The following is a 21,866-nucleotide window of genomic DNA, read 5'->3' on the forward strand; positions in this document are numbered from 1 at the left end:
TATGCGCGAGTTACGGTGCTCTTGTTGTGTACATGCATGCGTGTTTGCTCGGCCATTGGCCACGAAGCGTCGTACGCTGTACCGTGGCGCAGTGTTCGCCACGCTGATTGAGCTAGCCTTATCACCTTTCTTGTGGTGGTAACCCGTCGTGGGCGGGCAAAGCGAGATACCAAGTTCATTCACTCGAATTTTTTGTTGTACTCGCGCGTATACGATACTTGGACGGTTTTGCACGAACTATATTTCGCAGGTTGGCGGGCCTTTGATCACTGCACTTCCATTCTGCCAGCTTTTTTGCAGACGCTACAACTAACCTGTGGAAAGTAGTATATTATATACTACCTTTCACAGGTTGCACTTGACGCTTTGTTTGCTTGTATGTATGCTTTACTTTCGAAACTTCAATGTTGAAGTCGACTAATTGAGCTACATCACGGTGCTTCCATCTCGCTAACCTTTTTGCAGGTACAATTTCTCACAGGTCCTGCGTTGTATGTTTGTATGTGGGAAGCAGTGTTTCCTCTGCCATGGTACAATGCAAGGTATGTGTTTTGCTTAATTAACGATACCTGCGGTTAGGTTTCGACACAATAAGCCGGCCATTCAAGAACAGGCCACACAACACAACAACTGCAACATCATCGGCCATCTGCAACCAAGGTTGTATTTTTGAATATCCTGATCTCTGATTGGCTGCACGTAGCGTATAGACCACAATTGTGCCTTGTACAGCGCGAGACGGTGGAGTGGTGATTGCAACTTGAATTGCTCACACGGTGGCAGGTAAAGGTCAGTTTTGCAACCCAATCTGATACAAAAAGCAAGTCAGGCTGCAAACGTACTTAGGGTAGAACCAGATATCAAAATCCAGGTGAGATGAAGCCAGAAGTTTGCAAAGAAAGAAAAGACCGCCACAAGCCCCAGCACTTTGACAAGTCAGTACAAGCGAGAGCTCACGAGGTTCATGCCGTGGTAGCGCTGTACTCGGAGATGGTAGTCGCCGTGAATTAGCAGCCCATCACTCGCAGATTGGAGCAGGGCGACGCCAAACAGCCGAAGTGCTGGACGAAGTCATGCATTTACGGCGAAAGAACCAACGAGAGCTACCGAAGATTCAGGCATACTTAAGCGAATTGCCATGTAGCCATCTTTTCGGCGCGACGTTATTACGCAGGATATAACTACATCGCCACCTAATCCGCCTCCGACTCGCCGAGCGTCTACGGCTGTACTTTCAAAGCGGCCGAAATATTTATTCAAACTTTGGCACGAATAATAGGTCGGATGCGGTGACCTGAAAGCAGCAAAAGACTTAACGTCAATCGAGCGTGGTACGAGCAAATTCGCCTTCTTTAGGCAAAAAGTGTTCTGGGACGTAGTCGTTAGCTTGGTGCGCTCAGGTTTTACCAGTGACGCAGCGATAGACAAGGTATATTCAGTCTATGGTAGGCAGCTCTCAGTGTCAAGTATCTTGGTGGCCCTCCGTGCGGATCGTAAGAATGGCGGCCATCCTACTCTGCGTGTGTAGTTACCGCTTTGTGCACTTCAACAGTCATCAGCACTAGTATTAACCAATCAAAATAGGGTTGCAAGCCCGGTTGCACAAAAGGCCGATATTTTAAATTCTGAAGTACCGTAAACTTCGGCCGGTAGTCCTCCATCCATGACTAGGTTCGATTTCAGCACGTAGCCCCGCTCAATCTTCTCACCAGGTGCAATTGCGATGTGAAAGCGGAGCAGCGTGGTGGCCAGGAAAAACTTGACTTCCAGCACAGCCTTTTTCATACCCAGACATATACGCGGGCCGGCTTGAAAGGTCGGACATTCGCATCTCCAACCAGCGTTCAGGGCGAAATTATAATGAATCATTACCCCAGAGCTCGCCACTGCGACCCATACACCACGGATTGTAGACCATGTCCACACCAGCAGGCACGAATGTACCATCCGTCGTATTTGACTGCACATTTGAGGTTATACGGCACCGGTGGGTACGGTCGCAAGCAACAGCGTCAAGGTATTACATGTTTTCACCATTTCAAACGTGAATGGAGTGAAACTTGAGTCAGTACTTTGGTTCATACTTTCCAGCTCCTCAACGATTCGTTCTTGAACGGGTGGATGTCTAGCGACGGCGTAGTAGGCTTCACATAGTTGTTGACGTTCGTCGACAGAATGTGCTGCACGTCCTTTGGACCCGTGATCTGTAAAGGGGAGATGCAGGAATTATTAGTATTTTCAGCTACTTTTGAAAAAAAAATATGTGGCTTTCTTACGTAGATGCTGAAGAGATGCCACGGCATCCTCATGCGTCCTCCATACTGCTTCAACAGGTCCTCCTTCGATAAAAATACATGACGCGTTAGTATGATATTAACCAGATGAATGCGATGATCCGCACCAAGAAATTGTAGATACGGTTGATGTTCTTGGCGTACGCATGCATACAACCGAGTAGAAAGACACCTGGTGGCCCGCTATGTGGTGCCAGGCCACGGGCAATCCGTAGCTTACGGTGCAGCGCCGTCGAAACGGTCGCCAATAGCCATGCGACGGCAAATGGGCTTAAGAGAAGGAACGGTGATTCCATGTTGCTCGATCTAGGGAAAATCTAGAAATGGGTAATTTAACTTATCCGTTATGTGCTTTGAGCACGTTTGAACCCATAAGCATAAAGCAGAAGGGCTTAAGCTTGACTGTAATACCGGCGCGGAGCTTTGACTTATTTCACTTTCTACTCTTGGCTTCCGCTTTAGTACGTCGCACTTGAATTTCGATTGCTGATGCCTCCAGGACGCATGGGAAGTCTGTCAAGGAGAAAGGGTCCAAAAGTACGTTGCCATCCAGACATAATTGCTGTACAAAGATTAAATATTAGTCATATTGCTTCACCCTCAACAGCACCATAACAGTCAATGCCTCACCGTTTCCTGTTGCTTAAAATCGTACTCGTCTTCGAGGAAGACCTTCAGCACAGCTATGGTCTGGCCTTTCTTAAACTGCCGAGATATCCAACGTCAATACAAGTACATGAACACTAAGCCCACAAATGAGAATCTTCAGACGAACCTCGCTTGCGATGGTTGAGTCGTCTGGCAGAAGGAACGTGATCTACACAGCCAGAGATCAGTCTTTTGTTATTCCGATGACGGCAACGCAGCTCTTACCTGCACGGACTCTTCTTGGAGAGCCATCACGTGGTCGAACTTGGTCTCCTCGCCTCTCTGAGCCACTCCATCTTTGCTTGCTGCGCTTAGCTCCAGGTTCAGCACCGGCTGTGGCATCTTTGCTTACGCCCCTTCAAGTAAGATTTGGCTACATTTTCACTGAGTGATGGTAAAACATATGTGGTCCACTTAACGCGCCAATTCCGCACTCGCTGGCACAAACATGCAGGCCGGTAGCGATGCGGACGCCTTGCCCTGGCGAGAGGCGTTCAATGAGCTGCTGGTCTTTGAGCAGGACTTTGACACGGCGATGCAAATACTTATATTCCAGGACGAGAAGGTGGCGCGACTATCGCTGGAGGATTCACAGCAGTCGAGAAGCCAGCGAGTACGAAGCCGACAAGAGGCTTCTATCAGAGACAAGACCCGCAGTCCAAGCCGCAAACGACGTCGCGTTAAGCGAGCAGCATCCCAACGCCCAGAACCTCCTCCTTTTCCTTTGTCACACACGCCAGAAGACGAATTCGCGCTATCTGGCACCCAGTCGGACAGCAGTTCGATGCAACTTGGCGCTGGTTCAAACACTGGCTTTGTTTCTGAAGTATGGCACCGACAAGCTCCCGAAAGGACGGCCAAAAGAGGCAGCTTGATTCAGGTACGAAGATGGGGTCGGCCGGTGGTCGCACTGGTCCCGGCCCGGATGTCGTTGGTGCTGGGCGTGGTGACGAGGCTGGTACGGGACTGGTGGCAAGTTTGTTCTCCACGGGGTCTGGGAAGCAGGTGTCTATCTCGAAGGCGAAGCTGGATGCGTACGAGAGGCAGATGTGCGATGACGAATCCGAGGTGTTGGCACCATCGAGCTCCCGAACGGACGGCCAAGTGAAGCAGCTTGGTTCAGGTACGAAGATGGGGTCGACCGGTGGTCGCACTGGTCCCGGCCCGGATGTCGTTGGTGCTGGGCGTGGTGACGAGGCTGGTACGGGACTGGTGGCAAGCTTGTTCTTCACGGGGTCTGGGAAGCAGGTGTCTATCTCGAAGGCGAAGCTGGATGCGTACGAGAGGCAGATGTGCGAGGACGAATCCGAGGTGTTGGCACCATCGAGCTCCCGAACGGACGGCCAAGTGAAGCAGCTTGGTTCAGGTACGAAGATGGGGTCGGCCGGTGGTCGCACTGGTCCCGGCCCGGATGTCGTTGGTGCTGGGCGTGGTGGCGAGGCTGGTACGGGACTGGTGGCAAGTTTGTTCTCCACGGGGTCTGGGAAGCAGGTGTCTATCTCGAAGGCGAAGCTGGATGCGTACGAGAGGCAGATGTGCGAGGACGAATCCGAGGTGTTGGCACCATCGAGCTCCCGAACGGACGGCCAAGTGAAGCAGCTTGGTTCAGGTACGAAGATGGGGTCGGCCGGTGGTCGCACTGGTCCCGGCCCGGATGTCGTTGGTGCTGGGCGTGGTGACGAGGCTGGTACGGGACTGGTGGCAAGTTTGTTCTCCACGGGGTCTGGGAAGCAGGTGTCTATCTCGAAGGCGAAGCTGGACGCGTACGAGAGGCAGATGTGCGAGGACGAATCCGAGGTGTTGGCACCATCGAGCTCCCGAACGGACGGCCAAGTGAAGCAGCTTGGTTCAGGTACGAAGATGGGGTCGACCGGTGGTCGCACTGGTCCCGGCCCGGATGTCGTTGGTGCTGGGCGTGGTGGCGAGGCTGGTACGGGACTGGTGGCAAGTTTGTTCTCCACGGGGTCTGGGAAGCAGGTGTCTATCTCGAAGGCGAAGCTGGATGCGTACGAGAGGCAGATGTGTGATGATGGTTCCGAAGGATTGGCACCGTTTACTATTCAGACGAATGGAAAGCTTGGTGTCGTCGTGTATGATGATCATAACCAGGATGCTTGTACTGGTTTAAATTCCCGGTCTGTTACCAGTATCTCCTGTGGTGTTGACGTTCCGATAGTGCGAGAGGTGGAGCAGTCCGTGGGAAACGCAGTAAACAGCTCGATCACCAGAAGCTCGTCATTGACAACAGGACCGGGTAAGGTTGTAGCAATATCGACACCTCACCAACACGCTGACGAGGAAAAGCGCCGCGAGAAAAAGGAGAGAAGTGGTGGCAGCGCGGTACATGTTATTTCTGAGGAGATCGTTGATGAACGTGTCAATGATCCAGCGTCGACATCACAAAGACCAGACACAACTGAGAGGAAGGTATTTGGCGAGCTTGGCGTCTCTCACGACAGATTGGCACACCAAAGTGTTACGTCCAACAACCTTGCTCATTCAAATCGCCACCGAGGGGTATCATTTCCCTCACGCCGTTTATCAGATTCAGTGCATCCGCTAGCTGACAATCGTCATCACCAAACTCAAAGACTTGACTGTGGTGACAAGGAAAACGTTCATCCCGAGAATGGTCTTATCCGGAAGACTGCTGCCCTAGAAGTATCAAAAGCATTGCGGCCATCAGCGATCTCGATGCATCTCAACTCCGGAATATCTTTCAATCACGTTGCACTGCAGCAAAAGAAGATAAGAAGAGCGTTAAAACCGTCGATTGAACCTCGCTCCAAAATGGTTGGGAAGAAGCGGTTCCGTCCGCCCACAGCCAGCAAAAGAACGAGTTCAAACAACCCCAAAAACCTTCAAGACGTCGACTACTTCACAGCATCAAGAGGCAAAACGCAGAGAGTCGGTGACTCTAAGGCCCAGCCTTTCGTTTACGTGGAATCTATGAAGATCTCGCTGAAAACTCTCATTGATCTCCACGACGTCGGTGAAGAAGACTCCGAGCCGCCTCGTCTTCAGCTGCTGAACTCTATCACAGCAGAAAATGCCGGCAACGTTTGTTTTGGACAAGATGGCGGTTTGATTCTCTCTTCAGATGACTCTTATGACACGTCACTCTTCGTTGGTCCACGTGAACTTTACCGTCAACTCCGAGCGGGGAATTACATTTTGGAAAAGACGGGGGCGACGTTTGTGTGGTTCTTGAATCATTACCGATGGATTGTGTGGAAGTTGGCTGCGATGGAGAGATCCTTTTCTCGCCTCTTGTTGGCCAACTATTTAACGACAGATCAAGTTCTGAAGCAGATGACTCACCGGTATCAACGAGACTTGAACGATGCGCAACGCTCTATTGTGAAGAAAATCCTTCAACGAGACGCAAGCCCACTCAGCTGTATGGTTCTGTGCGTTGCTGCAGTGCTCCCTTTTTCTGTAGATAGCAATAACGCCGTGGATCAGGAGCTCCCTGCTTGTTGGAATATGGCTCTCGTGCTCACTGACGGTTGGTATTCCGTGTACGCGGTGCCTGATGCTCCTCTAGCCGCTATTTTGTGGAAACTTCATGCGAAATCAAGTCTCGTTGGCACAAAACTCGCGGCGTGGAACGCATCGTTGCAAAACTCAACAGAGGGGATCGACCCGCTGGACTGCGCTATCGTTCGTGAATCGAAGTGGAGCAACCCTTTGATGGCTACGGAGGACCTAACGCAATGGCCATATCTGCAATTACGCTTCAACAGCACGCGTCGTGTGAGGCTCGACACGCGCTTAGGAGTGGAGAAGCTACATTACGTGACCCCCGTCAACTCGCGCCATCGGAAACAGCAGCCACAAGTCTCATTTTTATTGTTAAAGAGCGTCCCTTTGAAGAGTTTAGAGGTCGGTGGCGGGATGGTTCGATCCGTGCGCGTTCGAGTGACTCGGATATCTCCTGTGCTTCATCTCCAGTCCAAGGGATGGACGTTAGGACCGCGGATTCTATGCGAGGAGCAGCTCCCACTGTACTTTCAACTCCGATCCGAGTATGCGCAAGCTGTCATGCGGAAAAAACATCAACACGAGGACAGAGATGAATGGTCTGGTGACGATCAGATCGATGTGCCGTTACCCATTCCTTTTATCAAAGTGGACGTGGAATGCACACACAGTTCTTCTAGTGACAGACAGGGAATTGGTTGCGGTATCCTGACGATCTGGCGGCCTAACGAGGACTTACTATCCGGTGGACTAAGAGAAGGACTCGAGTATTACGCCAGCAGTTTGACTGTGAATTGGAAACTCGACGGCGGACGTGGCCAGGATGCTTTTCTGCGACTGAGCTCGACGAAGCATAGCAGTTTTGAAGAAGTCCGTGAAGACTTAGCCAAGAACGATGCAGAAATTACACAACGACGTGTGTGCGTCGATGTTCAACAAGCGACAACGGACTATCGAGCCAATTTCGAAGATGGAACTAATGGTCGTAGGAACGAACGGAGACCAACGATCGATGTTTGTGTCTGTGTTGTGCTTGCAGCAACTCGAGAAACACAGGAAGTCACCAGCGCGAGAAAGACACAAGCAGACGTTTCGCTGCTTGATCCCGAGCTAAAGCCACAAGAATCTCGATATGTCGAGCACGTCTTCGTGACGGACCAAAGCTGCCACTTGATGAGTATTCGTGTATCTGGCATGGAAGTGAGTACGTCGAAAAAGAAAAGCAATAGTCCTTTGAAGCGCTCAGCGTCGTCCTCGTTCGTCTTCCGTCGAGGCAGCAAGAATATCTGGAAAGAAGGCGCAGTGTTGTGCCTAAGTGGACTGGAAGTGTCGCACTACGACGAGCAACTGCGTGTTCTAGACTGCGTCTTGGTTGAAAGCACGCAGATTGTGTCGTATCCCTCGAAGAGATCACCTTTCTGGAACCATTTTCAGCTTCTTCAACGCGAAACACGCAGCTCTACGCAACTCGCCACCAGTTTCGCTGAAGAACTCATTCAACTGAAGAAATATGTGGAGCGAGATATCTTACGAATGTACTTTGTGCCCTCGCAGGAATGTAACGAGCATGTCGAGGTGGTGGAACAGGAACGACTTACTCAAGATCTTCAGGCTCACGAACAAGGTGAAGACGCTACAGTTGCTGACTCGTCCAACTCTGTGTATTGGGACGCACGCGTTGTCAAGATGATGCCGCTGATTGGGCCAAATCGATTCAAGTTTCCGAGTGGTGTGGAAGCCTTCGCGTGTGTGAACATGGGGACAGATGACACGGCATTGCGGACGGTGTATCTTACGCGAGAAGTATTACTATCAATGCAGGCCTTGCTTCAAGTAGCTGGCGGTCTGGATGCTACAGCGAGTGACGCCGCCGAGGTTCAAACTATCACAGACATGCTGGACAAACTCACGAATCAAAATGTCGACTACTTGTTCCGATTTGAAGTCCGCCAGTCCACCAACGAGCGTCTGATGAATAGCTGGAAGCCATGGGAGCGTCTGAACGCGTCGTACTGGATGGCGGTGTCGGTTGCAGCTATTCCAACTGTGAAGTGAACGTTGCATGGGTTATTTTCGGACCAGGTGCTGGGTCTTATGACGCAGAAGTAGAGCGACGTTCAGTCGCGAAACGTAGAGCGCACAAGACCGCGAGCGAGATTATGACCATGTCAAAGAAGAGAAGCGACGAGTATCTCCGTCAGCGCGAGAGCGGCTTCAACTTGTCGGGCGTGCATCAGGATCGTCTGCCGCAGTACAACGCGCTGTTGGACCGCAACTTGCGTCACCACTTCGAAAGTCGGCCGCTGCAGAGCCATCTGAACGAGCTTGGACTCATCGATCAACGTGGTCGAATCGTGGATCTCGACAAGCAGAAGTCCAAGCTATTTATAATCGACCAGGAGTTCAAGCTGGCGGAGGAGGCCGAGTGAAAGATACAGCGTGAAGAGGAAGAGCTGCGTCGTCGTGTACAAACTAAGCGCCATGACGCCATTTCACAATGCTCGTCAGCGAGAGAAACTGCAGCAACTCAAGGAAGAGAAGAAGATCGCACGGGAAATCATACAAGCATCCAAAGGCTACAGCTCCGCCAGCAATCTACCCAAAAGCAGATGAAATAGGACACTTAAACAAGGAATGTTACCTTACATGCCAGGTGATCAATGAATGTTACGAGGAGTAAAGCTCTCATTTTTCTAGATCTGGTCTATCTTTGACTCACGATTAAAATTGTAAATTTAAAAGAGAGATTTAAAATTACTGGCACTTACTACGTACTACGTAGTAAGTGCCAGTAATACTACGTAGTACGTAGTATTACCGGTAGTGCCGAAGGTGGACATCCTTGCCGCCATATCGTCTGATTAATTGGTTGGCAACATTATCCTCCAAACGTCGAGAGAGAGATCGATACAGTAGTTGTATTGTTTTAATTAGAATCTTCTTGTACGGTTGAACATCGAGTCAAAATTGGGTACAAGGTTGTAGTTACCCACTGCTTTATCTTTCGCTGACAGAGCTAACGTCGTGTTCTTGCAATGCGGAGCTCCTGCTGTCCTCGAGCTCGTCTTCATCCTCCTCATTACTCGGGACGTCGCCGCGACACACCTCCGCAAAGTTGTGAGCACAGCCGCCGTCAAAAGGGTTGTAGAACTCGTCCAGTGGTGTCTTCAAATACGGATACTTGTCCTTGTTGAATACTTCGTTGGTGGTCAGATTACGACTCACGTTACGCAGCTGGATCAGCAGCAACGTGGCCGTGGGCAAGCCGAACACCGTCGCACAGACCAGTAGGAACCCGTGGATCCCATGCAGCAGTAGCGACGATGTCTCCGAGTGTGGGTGTATATCTCCAGCCATCGCCCACTCAGGCGGTTGCAGCCACCTCCACGGCCACACAGCAGAGTCCTCAACACTAGACGCAGGCGGATGCAGCGGGAGGTGACCGAGTAGAATGCTCAGTGATATGGAGCCGATAGCGAGGCAAAAGCTCGACAGAGTGACCAGGAAGATGAGGAAGCTGCGGTGGTTGCCAAGACCCACACAGTTGTTAATCCACGGACAGTGGTGGTCGAACCGGTACACGCAGCGTCGACAGGCCGAGCAGTGCTTCGAGCGCTGAGGCTTCCGGGCGACGCACGTCGGACACGGGACGGCGTTGTCTTCCCTCGCCAAGACTTGGTACGCGGGGCGTGTGGAGCGAGGCACATACCCCGGGTCCTTGCTACAAACGTACGTGTACATGACACACGTGAGCGTCAGAAACGCCAGCCCCACTGTCTGGTACCGCATCGTTCGGGTCGAGCTGTGAGGTGGCAGACACGGCACGGCAAAGATGAGCGACAACGTCGCAGTCGTCAGCACCATTCCGAAGAAGAAAAGCACCGACGCGCCCTTCCGCGACGCCCAGGGCCACCAATCGATCCGACGCACCGGCTTTTAACGCACTCGCCGTGTCAAAGTGGGCTCCCTGTCGAGCGATGTCCATCGCCGTCCGCCCGTGTTTGTCCTTGGCATGTACAGGCGCTCCTTCCACGACCAGCTGCTTGGCGAGAAAGGCGTCTCCAAGAGCACTCGCGATCATGAGCGGCGTCTGCTTCTCCGAGTCGCAAATCTTCTGGTTCGCGTCGTACCCCACCAGCAACATGGCCGTGTACTGGAACCCTTCGAACACGGCCCAATGCAGAGCTGTAGCGCCACGACTGTCGGTCTGGTTGACGTCAGCTCCGCGATACACCAGCAGACTCACGAACGCAGCGTTGCCCGTGCTTGCAGCGTAATGCATCGCCGTCATCCCGGACGAGTTCGTCGCATTTAGCGACGCGCCAGCGTCAATCAACGTGGTCGCACACGCCACCGACGTGCACAGCATCAAGGCCGTCGCGCGGTGCTTCGAGTCTCCACAGCGACTGTCAAGGAAATCCTGTAGGGTGCCACACCCAACGTCCTCGTGCTCGCGTTCCTGGGTCTCGGTGCTGGCATTGCTATTGGTCTCTTCCTCCAACTCTTCGCGATCCGACGCACACTCGGGACCACCGTCGTGTCCATTGGTGTGATTTACATGAATATGTCTCTTGACCTTCAACAGCGTGTCTCGCTCTCTTGGCAGATACTTCCTGGCGACCGACACCAGATACGCCACTAGCGTCGGGTGTTCGTACAGCACGGCGAGATGCAGAGAGTTCATCTGATGACGGGCTTCATGCACCGTCAAGAGACGGAACACACTCTCGGCCACACGTCGCCTCGTCGCTTCAGTGACGGCTCGCTCGGTTCGTTTCTCCTCCTGCATCTGTTCCTGTCGCTCCGCAGCTTGGACGGCCTTGCTGATGGCCATCTCCACGGCACTTTGAGCCTGGAAATAGTCGCCTTTCACACAGGCTGAGCCCAGCACCTTGGCGGGGGATGCAAAGTACGCGTATTGGCTCTCTGTGACCTCGTCATCCTCGCTCTGGGGGTCGTCATCTTCGTGCTGGGACAGCAACTCCGACAGGTTGCCCGTACGCGGTAGAGACTCTTTCTGGTCCTCGAGTTCTTCAGTGAGTCTGAAGGGCGAGAAGGCGGAGGACGACGGAGACGACGCCGCGTAGCTTGGAGACAACAGCGGCGCGCCTGAGCCCGAGTTGGAGCGCGAGCCATTGGGACCGCCGATTAGCGGCGTCAATTCGGTGGCCGCGTCGGCTTTCGGAGATCGCATCGCGTTAAATTATTTCTCTCTCTTGACTGCTATTTGTGGCACTAGACAGATCGGAGAGACTCTTATCGACAAGATGGCATCCGCTTAAAGCGGAGACGCTGTCCACGTTGAGGCAGAAGTGGACTGTCGGAAGATCCCGTTGACCTGCGACTTGGACCTGCACTGGTGGCAGAGCAGAAAAACTCAGCTAGTCACTATTCTTAAATCGGCACAAGTCACTATCACGGGGACATCTTTTGGCTACCGGTACGTCACTTTGCCCTTTGCTTCCCCGAGTAGCCAAGGGATCATCCAATGGCTTCCTCTTCTTCCTCTGCTCCCGCCGTGTGGGACTCGGCCACGCAGACATTCCATGGTGGACAGGACTGGAAGTTCCTGTCCAACTTCGCTGAGGACTTTAGCGTGACCACTAACGCGCTGGGTACGCCCAAGAAGGCGCTGGAGACGGCGACGCAGGCGATGAGCACTGTGCACCACTACCCGCCCGCCGACTTCCAGCCTGCTATCAGTCACTTGGCTGAGTTCCTATGGCCTGAGAACTGGCAGCAGAACCTGCCTTTGCTACTTATGGGCAACGGAGCCAGTGAACTCATCGATCTGGTGATCCGCAGCGTGCAGCCTGGCGGCTGGCGTCCTGGAGGCACAGTGACGCAGTACAAGGAGTACGAGCGCTCTAGCAAAGCTGACGGGCGCGAAACGCTCGCTTGGAATGATCCCAAGGCAGCGTTGACGTGTCTCGTGAACCCCACTAACCCCACGGGCGACTACATGAATGTAGACGAGATGAAGAGCTACATCGAGACCAACTGCCCCGACAACCACACTATCATCATTGACGAGAGTATGCAGCCGTGGGTGGGCCCTAAGTGGCGTGAGGACTCTCTCATCCACCAGCGCGAGTGGGTCAAGCAGCTCAGCGAGACCCGCCGCATCAACGTGTGGGTCATGACCAGTTGGACTAAGATCTGGTCTTGCACGGGTCTGCGTATCGGCAGCGTCGTCGCTCCCACGCCTCAGCACGCTGCTGAGATCAAACGCAAGCAAGTGCCGTGGTCCGTTAACTCCATGGCGCTGGCCTTCGTGTCCGCTGTGGTCAAGGACGACGCGTACATGCAGGAGACGTGGGATGTTACGCCCAAGTGGCGCGCCCACGCCGTCGAGCAGCTGTCCAAGCGCTTCCCCACTTGGGAATTCTTCGGTAAGCCCTTCCTGTCATGGATCTGGCTGGATACCAAGTCGGTCGCCACGTCCGAAGAGGCCTGTAAGCTGGCAAAGGAGCACGGCGTGCCTGTGTGTAGCGGCAAGCCCGGCTACAACCTCCCAACGATCGTGCGCATCGCCGTCCGCAGCCCAGAGCAGACGGCAGTGCTGCTTAAGGCTTGGGAACCGCTTAAGTAACCTCTGCTGCTTGCTTCTCTATGCATGTGTGGCTAGATACGATATCAAGAGTACACAACATGCAGCTAGCTTTCTCAATTGGACCCGCCCTCTCTCTGTTAATATGTTGTTCTTTTCACTCCCTGTCTGGCGACATCCGATGGTCCAATCTCTTGAATTTTCCCTCCCAACCGCGCACAACGTCCGTGTATTTCTCGATCAGGTCATTCTTCTCCGCCAGCTCCGCCTCCAGGTTGAGAATTTCCAGCTCCAGCTCGCTCTGTTGTTGGGTCCCGCCCATAATTTCTGCGTCTGCTCCCGATTCGAGACGCATGGAGGACAAAGTGTCTGCCATATCGTTCAAGAACAGCTGCTCAAGCTGCTTAGCGTGCAGGAAAAACTCTTCCAGACGCGCTTCGATCTCCGCAGTGTCGGCCGCGTCGCGCACCGGATTAAACCGGCAATGCGGAGGATACTGAACGGGCGGACATACCAGCGACAGGCAGCTGGCAAACGCTGCATTCATCTCCGACAGCGCTGTCTCGCCCGCGGACGTCGAGACCATCGCGCTTGCGTCCTCATGTCCGTCTTCGACCTTCATGTTGAAAAATACTAGCCGAGCGCCGCCGCTACGCGGCGGTAATTTAGATTTTACTTTAGATTTTTGCCTCCCCGCCTTCGCTTCGCTTCGGCGGGATAATTAGTCCAAATCCTCTGTGTGCCTAAATTGACTTCTTAGATTTCATAAATCTGCGTTTCATTTGCTACAAAATGCTGAGTTCCCAGTAAGCCGTGTATATATTTCTACCGGTACAAAAGACTGAACCCCTAGCACATACTTACCATGCTCATAAACGCTTACGCTAGTGATCTTGGCAAAGTCTCTTTATTGTTGTTGGCTATCACTGTACCTTAATCTTCCACCAGTCTAAAAACGCTAAATAATATATTTAGTTCAGCGTCGTGCTCGATTTCACGGGCCGTTTCTGAAACCTAAATTGCATCAATACAAAGAATATCTGTCCAGCTTGCATCAAATACCCGCTTGTACTGCCTGGTTAAGCTTGTAATAAACTGACTACTGTATTAACCACTTCGCATACCAAACTCGCTACTTTGAAAAAGTGCTACAATTTGAATATTTAATAAAATATTCAAGCTGTAGCATATTTTTATGCATTGAAGTGTGTTCATTTTGTGCTGATTCAGAATCAGTCATAAGACACTCGAATATGTGCCTGTTATGGTTATAGCCTTTGGATATAACGATGCGTCGCAAGACGCCTTGCTGTTGTTGTTGTTGACGGCGGTATTTTTATTTGATACTTAAACGATGATTCCAGGATGGTTAAACGTAGATTAGGCTTTAAGTTGATAAACGTTTCTTTACGGGCCTACTTATAGTAACCATAATTGACACCTCTCATGTTGTGCTGTTATCTTACCGCTGCATGTAAAACCTTATTCTACGCCCTTGTCGACAACGCGTCTACCTATTAAGAAGTATCAGAATGTTGTTGTCTAAAAAACCCGCGTAGAAAACAATGGTCAAGTTCAATTCACTTACAGTAGTAATTGTCATCAGCACATACAGTATTGTTCACACGTCAATCTAAAACTATCTATCTTTGTGAATCAAGTGACAACGTTTATAAGCACAGCTTTGTTCTTACGACCAGTCCACACGACCGGCTACTGCTGTACATGTAACATATACGATTTAGCAATACAGTCAGGTAACTTAATAATGCTAATATTTTTACAGTAAATATATTGAAATTATCATTTTAGTCAGTGTAACACGCAGATCCTACTAAGTAGTATACTTAAAAAAATCATGTCCTCGGCAACACGCCTGCTTACGTGTACGCTAAGCACCCTGCCCTCCGTTTACTGTAGTATTCAAATATCAATAACAACTTGCATTATGAAAAAGTATATAATATTTAAACGATGCCGCCTTCGGGTATAATATTCATAATGTATAGCCTTGTGCAAATCCCCATATGTAAACTGGGAAACACATGAATTTATTGATGCAACAACACAATCTAGTTTTAACCAATTAAAGCCACCTTCGCTGCGCTCGGCAACCAGTAGAAATATTTAAATCATTTTATCCAATGATTTGTCCGGAAAAGCGTGACAGGCACGACAATTTAGTGTGACGGACAGACAGGTTGCTGCAGTAGATGTTTAAGATTCAATCACTTTCGGTATTTGCGTACCGGTATTGTGGGTTCATTTTTCAAGTTTCCAAGATGGGTTGGTTTAATGGGCCGAGTAGACCAAAAATCCAGTTGAGCCGCTCTCGTTAATAATGCACCTTTGTAACGGCACCTTAGCACCTTTCCTGTCTAATCGGATCGATAAATTAAGAGATCAGCACCCCTCAAATCGAATAATATATAACCACCACTCACGTTATATATCATGCGATCCAGCCTCCAAATGAACCGGTTCGCACGGTTAAGCTCGGAGTCATTGCCGGTTCAGTTGGCGAAACGACGCAGATACACAAAGTCAAAAACGCTACGGAGCAAGAGCATCGAGCGAGGTGCCGGAGGACACGCCGCGCAGACCATGCACACTGAAAACGTGAGCAGCGAATGCTAGCAACCGCAGGAAGCTTCTTCAATGCTTCTATGGAGCCGGATTTCAGAGCTTGAGGAGCTTCAGCTCAAGCTGAACAAGATGGAGGATCTTCTCGTGGCGCTGGTGGAGCTTCATGGAGATATTGCGGCAGCTGTAGGCGATAATATGAGAGATGCGGTGACGACAGCAACAGAAGAAAAGGAGCTCCGTCACAACGTGAATGTTTCATTCTTTACAGTATTAAGTGATGTTATTCGTAAAAAGAAGACATAGTTTAATTCATTTATACATGAATTATGTACTAAGCAGCTCTTGAACGCTGTCTTCACCTTCTTCCGAATGTCTAATAGCTGCGCCCAGGCCTCATTATCTCTAGTTGCATCGCCAGTTGACTTATGCAGTATTGTCCACAGTAGGCGCAGTCTCATTTGAGCCAAATCACTGTCTGAAATCGAGTTACGTGCCTTCAGCGATCGCACGCAAGTCACGTAGCTATAGACCTGCGCAATGCACATAATACCACAACTTACACTGTCTACCTGCTTGGGGTCGTAACCGGAACTGCAACAATTTCAGGTAACGAGCACGGAGAGGTCATGGGCGCTGCACCATCATCATTTGGCCCAGTTGTTGTAACTGCTTTGCTGTCTCCCGAGTTAATCTGGCGTTTTGTTGTCGCCAGATTAGACACCCAGTTGCGCAACTTCTCTCTGTCTTGATCTCGATCAAACCATTGTTGAAGTAGTGGAAGCGTGAATGATATCCACTTTGCTTGACACACATCTAAGTTAGACGCCACGCCTAGTAGATCGTAGAAAGTTACCCATATCTTGAGCTTGGACGTATCCGGATCGGCCATCTGAATCTTCACAATTTGAATAATCCAGTGCTTGAAGGCAGCCATGTGAATAGGTACCAGCACGTAGTTGCATGACGCCAAAGAGAAATCTGGAACGAATCTCTTCTCGTTAGTAACGGAGATGGCGTCGATACCGTAGCAGGTTTTGCAGTACGTTGACACATGCCAGAGCGCTGCATCCATCACGGCGTCATTAAGACGCTTGCTTCTCGCTAACTTGCCCACTATGTGGCGAAGTGTTGAAGTAACACTGCGTCCTGCAGGCCCTGAAGATATGACAAACGTCCGAGACAATGGCGACTGGCGAAAACGTTGCGCAACTTCACGTGACAACACTGCAGGTGACGCCGGTGCCTCCTCCAAAAATTGATGCTTCATCGGTGTCATACTACTCCACCCTCCACGCAACCATGCTAGATCCATTCGATAATCATCAACAGCCTTCATGGACGCGTAATAGTTTTTCACAAGTCGTACATATTTCCTACAATAACCATAGACACAGGTCAGAGCCGTCAAGTAGATAAACATACTATCACACCTTACATGGAGAAGCCGCCCATTTCAGAAGCCACAAATGCCGCTGGAACCACATCGTCTTAAGAAGGATCTAAATCTTCTGTTTCGGTCTGCTTTGAAGTCCAGTGAAGTAGTGCACTATTTACACGCTCCAACAACTTCATTGGAATGACGAAATTGGCATCAATAATGACTTCACTTGCCCTCTTTGGAAGAACCGTTGGAGATCTTGAGAGCAGGAAACTCTTGTTGTAACAAACCGGGTAATTTGACGCTATTTTTTCGACGTAATCAACGTCAGGCGTAGTGTCAATCCACTTTAAGAAGTCTTCAAGATCAACAGGACAATCGGTTCGACACTCGGCGATTGCCCACTTGCTGCCCTTTTTAGTGTTTCTCGACCGTGAACTGGATGCTTCAGGTAATCGCAGAACTTGCATGTTGTCTATAGCACCCGCTCGCTCCAAAAGAAACCCCGGCTGCGCCAATAGAGATGCTGTAGACGTTGCTGAATGAACATTTGGCTGCTGTTGCAACACCTCTTGTGATTGCTCGCTGATAGTCAGGTCCGGCAGGGATGTCTGGGATGGGTTTGTTAAGCAACACGACGGCAGATCGTCTCCGTCGAGTCCCTGCATCACGGGAGAGCTCGTGTTGTCCTCCGGAGGCTCATGAATATCGGCTTCTTCCACAGTACTAACGGGAAGCTGCGCGTTATTCATGATACCAACGCCTTCACAGTCAATCTCGTATTCCAGGCCCATCGCATCGGACTCGTCGTCCGATTCACCCGCATCTGAGAGAGAGTCTCGGTCCAAGCCCCACTTCTTCTTGAAGCTTCTTATTGCTGCGCGAAGATCGGCAAATGTTTCGTAGAACTTAGCAGACGGGAGGCTCTGAAGACTGTCAACTAACGGCATACTTCCGCTCTGACCACGTTGTACTTCTCACAGTCAGAGAGTACGGTCTCGTCACTGGTCTCACCCTTCTTCAGCTTCACAAAAGCAAACCGTTTCTTCGAAGCAAGCATGATACTCGACGCAGGCGTGGGTGATGCATTTCCTGTAATTCTTGTAACCTTTCGTAAATGCCCCATTGTCGACTCTACAAATGGCAATGTTGCCGATGCTTCCTTCATCGACCAACACGCGTGAAGTTGGGCAACTTCAAAAAAAATTATCGCTTCTGAAGGTTGGTAAGACACTGCACAGGTGCTTGCAAGGAAGCCGTAACGACGACAAGAAAATACAATCGCAATTGGGTTGACCAGAAGTCTGCCATGTCACTCGAACACAGCTGCCTTCCGAAGTAGCCATTGTGAAGACGTCCTGACCTCCGTCCTGCTCACAACTCCAGTCCCAATTCGCACCATTCAGCTTGTAGCTCTCCCGTTGCTGTTGCACCTTCTTCAGCGTGTATGAGCTCAGAACTGTAGCGATGCGGTGCAACGCAGCCGGTAGCGGGTCCGTCACAGGAGGGCACACATCAAACAGATTTATCGCCGTCGAAAAATCACGCAAAACACTGAGTTGGTGCTGAATAATCAGTCGAACGCATCGGTCGATGCTAGTTTTTTTCCCCAGTAGCTGCTTTAACTGGTTCCACCCAGCCTCCACCCGGTTTGTAGTAGTGTTACCCGCCGAGAAGCAGCGTCGACGACCGTAGTTCGCCCTCATACTGCTACAGGCTGACCAGTTTCGTTCAAAGTACTCAGCAAACCCTGGCGCAGCCTTCTTTGTTCTCTGTTCGAACAGCTTCAACCTGCTCTGGAACTGTTCCTTCGTCGGGACGTAAACCATTTGCTTAAACAGCTCTTTGATTTCATCGCGATACTTGGGCAGCACAAAGTACTTCTTGCCGGCAATCATTCTCTTCACATAACGCTGTGCATGAAATTGGCAAAGCAAAATCTAGTAGCAACGTTGTTAGTAATATTTTCTATACAAAACAACAGCTCTAAACAAACTCACCGCCGCCTGCGGAAACACCTCGCGTAACGTAGACCACTCTGTGAAGTCTTTGTCAATGATGAGACTTTCCAATCGACCCCACGATGGGTTCTTCGTCTTGAACCACTGAAGCACAGCTAGCAGAGACTCCTTTTGTTGATTCAGACACAGGTAATCTAGCACAGATACGCCGCGTCCTGTTGCTACGGTGGCATTAAGAGTACCTGAACAGCACGAAACAAGTATCTCGTAAGCTATAAAAAAACCTGCACTAAGTTGCGCACCTTCATTAAAAGTTGTGCAACTTCAGCACGTACCGACGTAAAAGCCGAGATTTGTACAATTGTGCGTCCAGTCCAGCGACAGTGTATCTCCCCAGCGAGCAAAGATATCACGCTGCGCTTTCGTCTGCATCACAATTCCGATAGTCTGATCGTATTCGCCTTGCAGCAGCACATATTCATTTCCCTCCGTGGAAGCAAATTCAGACAGCACACCGTTTAAGCGCTTCTCCGCGCTGCTGTGCCCGAGACGAGCATTCATGAGGTTACGCACTTGTTGCGTAGAGATTGGAAGACCTGTGTCGTATTCCAGCAGCGGTACACGTTACGAATGGCTACCAACAACTATAAGCAGGATAGTAGGACGTACCAGTCGTGTCAGCTACATAGCTGGCTATTTGCTTAGTGTCCGTGTTGGTCTGCCCGAATGCGTCCAGCATGGACAACACTGACTCGCTCAACAGGTCCTTGCACTGCTTCAAAGCAGTATAAAGCGTCTCGGTGTTGACATGGCTGTGGCACGTGTTCTACAAATACACAATAACGAGGATTCATATTAGTTTGACATGTACATACGGAATAGTGATATACTGGACAAAAAAACAAAAGAAATAATAAAACCAACCTCACTTGTTACTGTAATGGTCCAGTTAGAACTACTTGAAAAGTCACCACTACTAGCACGAATAACAGCGACGCGAAACATTGCTTTGCATGAGATTTCTGCTTGCAGCCGAGAGTGCAAACGTATTTGCGAAACGCGTAGCCAAATGATTCAGGAACCTGGCGCTCTAGGTGATTTATCTTTGACTTATTGTACCCTTTCGTAGTCTGGCAGTCTCTCGTGCATTAGACAACAAGATGTTGCCTTTCAAACTGCTCCCAAAACGAAAAGAAATCCGGCCACGACGCAAAAGTCCTTCCGACAATACTCGGAACAGCTGCAAGTGGAACATAAAAAGGATCTAAAGCATTAATAAACGTAAACAGCATTAGCAACAAACTCTCTAGCTTCAGTTCCATTTCACGTATTCCTTACCCGTAGCTTTTGACGCAGATGACGGTTGTGTCGGCTCTAACACTTCGCTGTCGTCGCTGGAGTCGTCTGCGTGCTCGAGAGGGGAAGTCCTTCGCTTCTTCTTGAGTGGTAGCATCGGCGGAGGTGGCAGGAGGCTCTGGGAAGCTCCGGCGGCGGGTTAACGGGAAGCTCTGGCGGAGGGTTGGCAGGAAGCTCGCAAATTTTGAACTGAGGGGGATTTTCAGCGCCCGGTTCGGTTGCACGGCTACGGTTCGCTTTTAAATTACCGTAATTTAAGTTGCGCAATTTTTTTTTGAAGGTGCATTAACAGGTTCGCACTACAACTCACATTAGGTACGCCATCGGACTTAAAAGGAGCACCAGGGTACCATCCGAAACTGTGTCTTTTGATTTTCAAATAATTGTTTGTACTGGTTGCAGGGAACGAAAAAAATAAATTGGTTTATCCGCCGAAAAAAATTGCAATCAAAATGCTATATTGCAGGTACCGATGAGATTGCAATATAAACTGCAAAAAAAATCCTGCAATACTCAACTGCACTAAGTAATCGCGATTATCAATGATGTGGCATACTGCGGGTTGAGCCTTCACCCAGCGCTTGACGCCCAGATTAAATTTGTGCGCTGCACATCCTAGCAACGGTACGTCCACCAAGTCAGCCGTCGCCTTATTAGTAGGACAGTTATCCCCAAATAGAACAGAAACATTGGTCAGCGAGCGGTTGAAAACTTCCAGTACGTGTTTAAGCAAGTCTCGGTGCGACTCGGCGGTGTATGACTTTTTCGTCCAATGGCGGGGAAAACCCAAGGATCACCTCCCTGCATTTATCGTCGTTCATGTACATGTACACCGCAAACACAGCAACATAATGCGTCGTCTTGTGCTGCCAGCCATCGAACATAATGGCAAAACACTCCGGCATCTCCGTCGCGATCATATTCTCGACAAGGGGCACAAGCTCACCTATGTAGGTCCGTACAGATTTGCTGGATACATGCTTGGAAGATTTCAGATCAGCTAATTCTCGTGTCAGGTCATTGTCGACTTCGGAAAAGGGCATGTTCCTCATTATGACTCATTTAAGCCACTTGAACACGACCAGATCACGTTAACTCACAAATTCAATAGTCTCAAACCCCAAGTTGTTGTTTTGTGTCTTGAGAGCTGCAGCACATTTTTCTCGGAAGTCGTGGCCCTTGCACTTGACCAAGTGCCGATACAAATTGGTGTATCATGTTTTTAAGCGCTGGGTAGGCGTGCAATTGCACTTATTGCACCTGTAGACCACATCACCAGCCGAGTACGGAGTGTCGAAGTAATACTTGGTCGACGCAGGCATTTCGTCACGTCTGGCTTTATTTTTTGAGAGAGCCATTGTAGAGATTGGTGAGTTACACACAGGGGGTGTTTGTGCTTCTTTGACTGAGAGGATTCAGGAATGAAACTTTTGGTGCACTTTTGAGAAATAACCTATTCCGCAGGTAGACTAGTAATCTCTTCCGCAAACGCTACACATTCAACTAGAAAATTTGGACGGACAAGACCTCGAAGGAGGATCTAACTTCAAGGTAGACTTCAAGATACTTCGTACTAAACGCTAGATTATTGCAATTTGAATATTGCAATT

General features: G+C 50.2%; 6 protein-coding genes across 6 annotated transcripts; 3 read left to right on the forward strand and 3 right to left on the reverse strand.

Annotated features, from left to right (window-relative positions):
- Nucleotides 1–2,727: 2,727 nt before the first annotated feature.
- On the reverse strand, nucleotides 2,728–3,284 carry PITG_09779 (uncharacterized protein; the record flags this gene model as incomplete). The annotated part of the gene is made up of 4 exons (XM_002903326.1): nucleotides 2,728–2,856; nucleotides 2,925–2,999; nucleotides 3,070–3,111; nucleotides 3,168–3,284. 4 exons carry the CDS (start codon nucleotides 3,282–3,284, stop codon nucleotides 2,728–2,730), a joined length of 363 nt encoding a protein of 120 aa, XP_002903372.1.
- A 3,060-nt stretch (nucleotides 3,285–6,344) lies between these two features.
- On the forward strand, nucleotides 6,345–8,480 carry PITG_09780 (uncharacterized protein; the record flags this gene model as incomplete). The annotated part of the gene is made up of 1 exon (XM_002903327.1): nucleotides 6,345–8,480. The coding sequence occupies one exon, from the start codon at nucleotides 6,345–6,347 to the stop codon at nucleotides 8,478–8,480; it is 2,136 nt and encodes a 711-aa protein (XP_002903373.1).
- A 110-nt stretch (nucleotides 8,481–8,590) lies between these two features.
- PITG_09781 (uncharacterized protein) lies at nucleotides 8,591–9,038 on the forward strand (the record flags this gene model as incomplete). Its single annotated transcript, XM_002903328.1, has 2 exons — nucleotides 8,591–8,799; nucleotides 8,843–9,038. 2 exons carry the CDS (start codon nucleotides 8,591–8,593, stop codon nucleotides 9,036–9,038), a joined length of 405 nt encoding a protein of 134 aa, XP_002903374.1.
- Nucleotides 9,039–9,324: 286 nt separating this feature from the next.
- Nucleotides 9,325–11,619, reverse strand: PITG_09782 (palmitoyltransferase, putative; the record flags this gene model as incomplete). Its single annotated transcript, XM_002903329.1, has 2 exons — nucleotides 9,325–10,198; nucleotides 10,356–11,619. 2 exons carry the CDS (start codon nucleotides 11,617–11,619, stop codon nucleotides 9,423–9,425), a joined length of 2,040 nt encoding a protein of 679 aa, XP_002903375.1.
- Nucleotides 11,620–11,899: 280 nt separating this feature from the next.
- Nucleotides 11,900–13,586, forward strand: PITG_09783 (uncharacterized protein; the record flags this gene model as incomplete). The annotated part of the gene is made up of 1 exon (XM_002903330.1): nucleotides 11,900–13,586. The coding sequence occupies one exon, from the start codon at nucleotides 11,914–11,916 to the stop codon at nucleotides 13,015–13,017; it is 1,104 nt and encodes a 367-aa protein (XP_002903376.1).
- On the reverse strand, nucleotides 13,133–13,597 carry PITG_09784 (uncharacterized protein; the record flags this gene model as incomplete). Its single annotated transcript, XM_002903331.1, has 1 exon — nucleotides 13,133–13,597. The coding sequence occupies one exon, from the start codon at nucleotides 13,595–13,597 to the stop codon at nucleotides 13,133–13,135; it is 465 nt and encodes a 154-aa protein (XP_002903377.1).
- Nucleotides 13,598–21,866: the final 8,269 nt, after the last annotated feature.

Source organism: Phytophthora infestans, genomic scaffold, assembly GCF_000142945.1.
Source record: "Phytophthora infestans T30-4 supercont1.15 genomic scaffold, whole genome shotgun sequence".
Taxonomy (NCBI): Eukaryota; Oomycota; class Peronosporomycetes; order Peronosporales; family Peronosporaceae; genus Phytophthora; species Phytophthora infestans.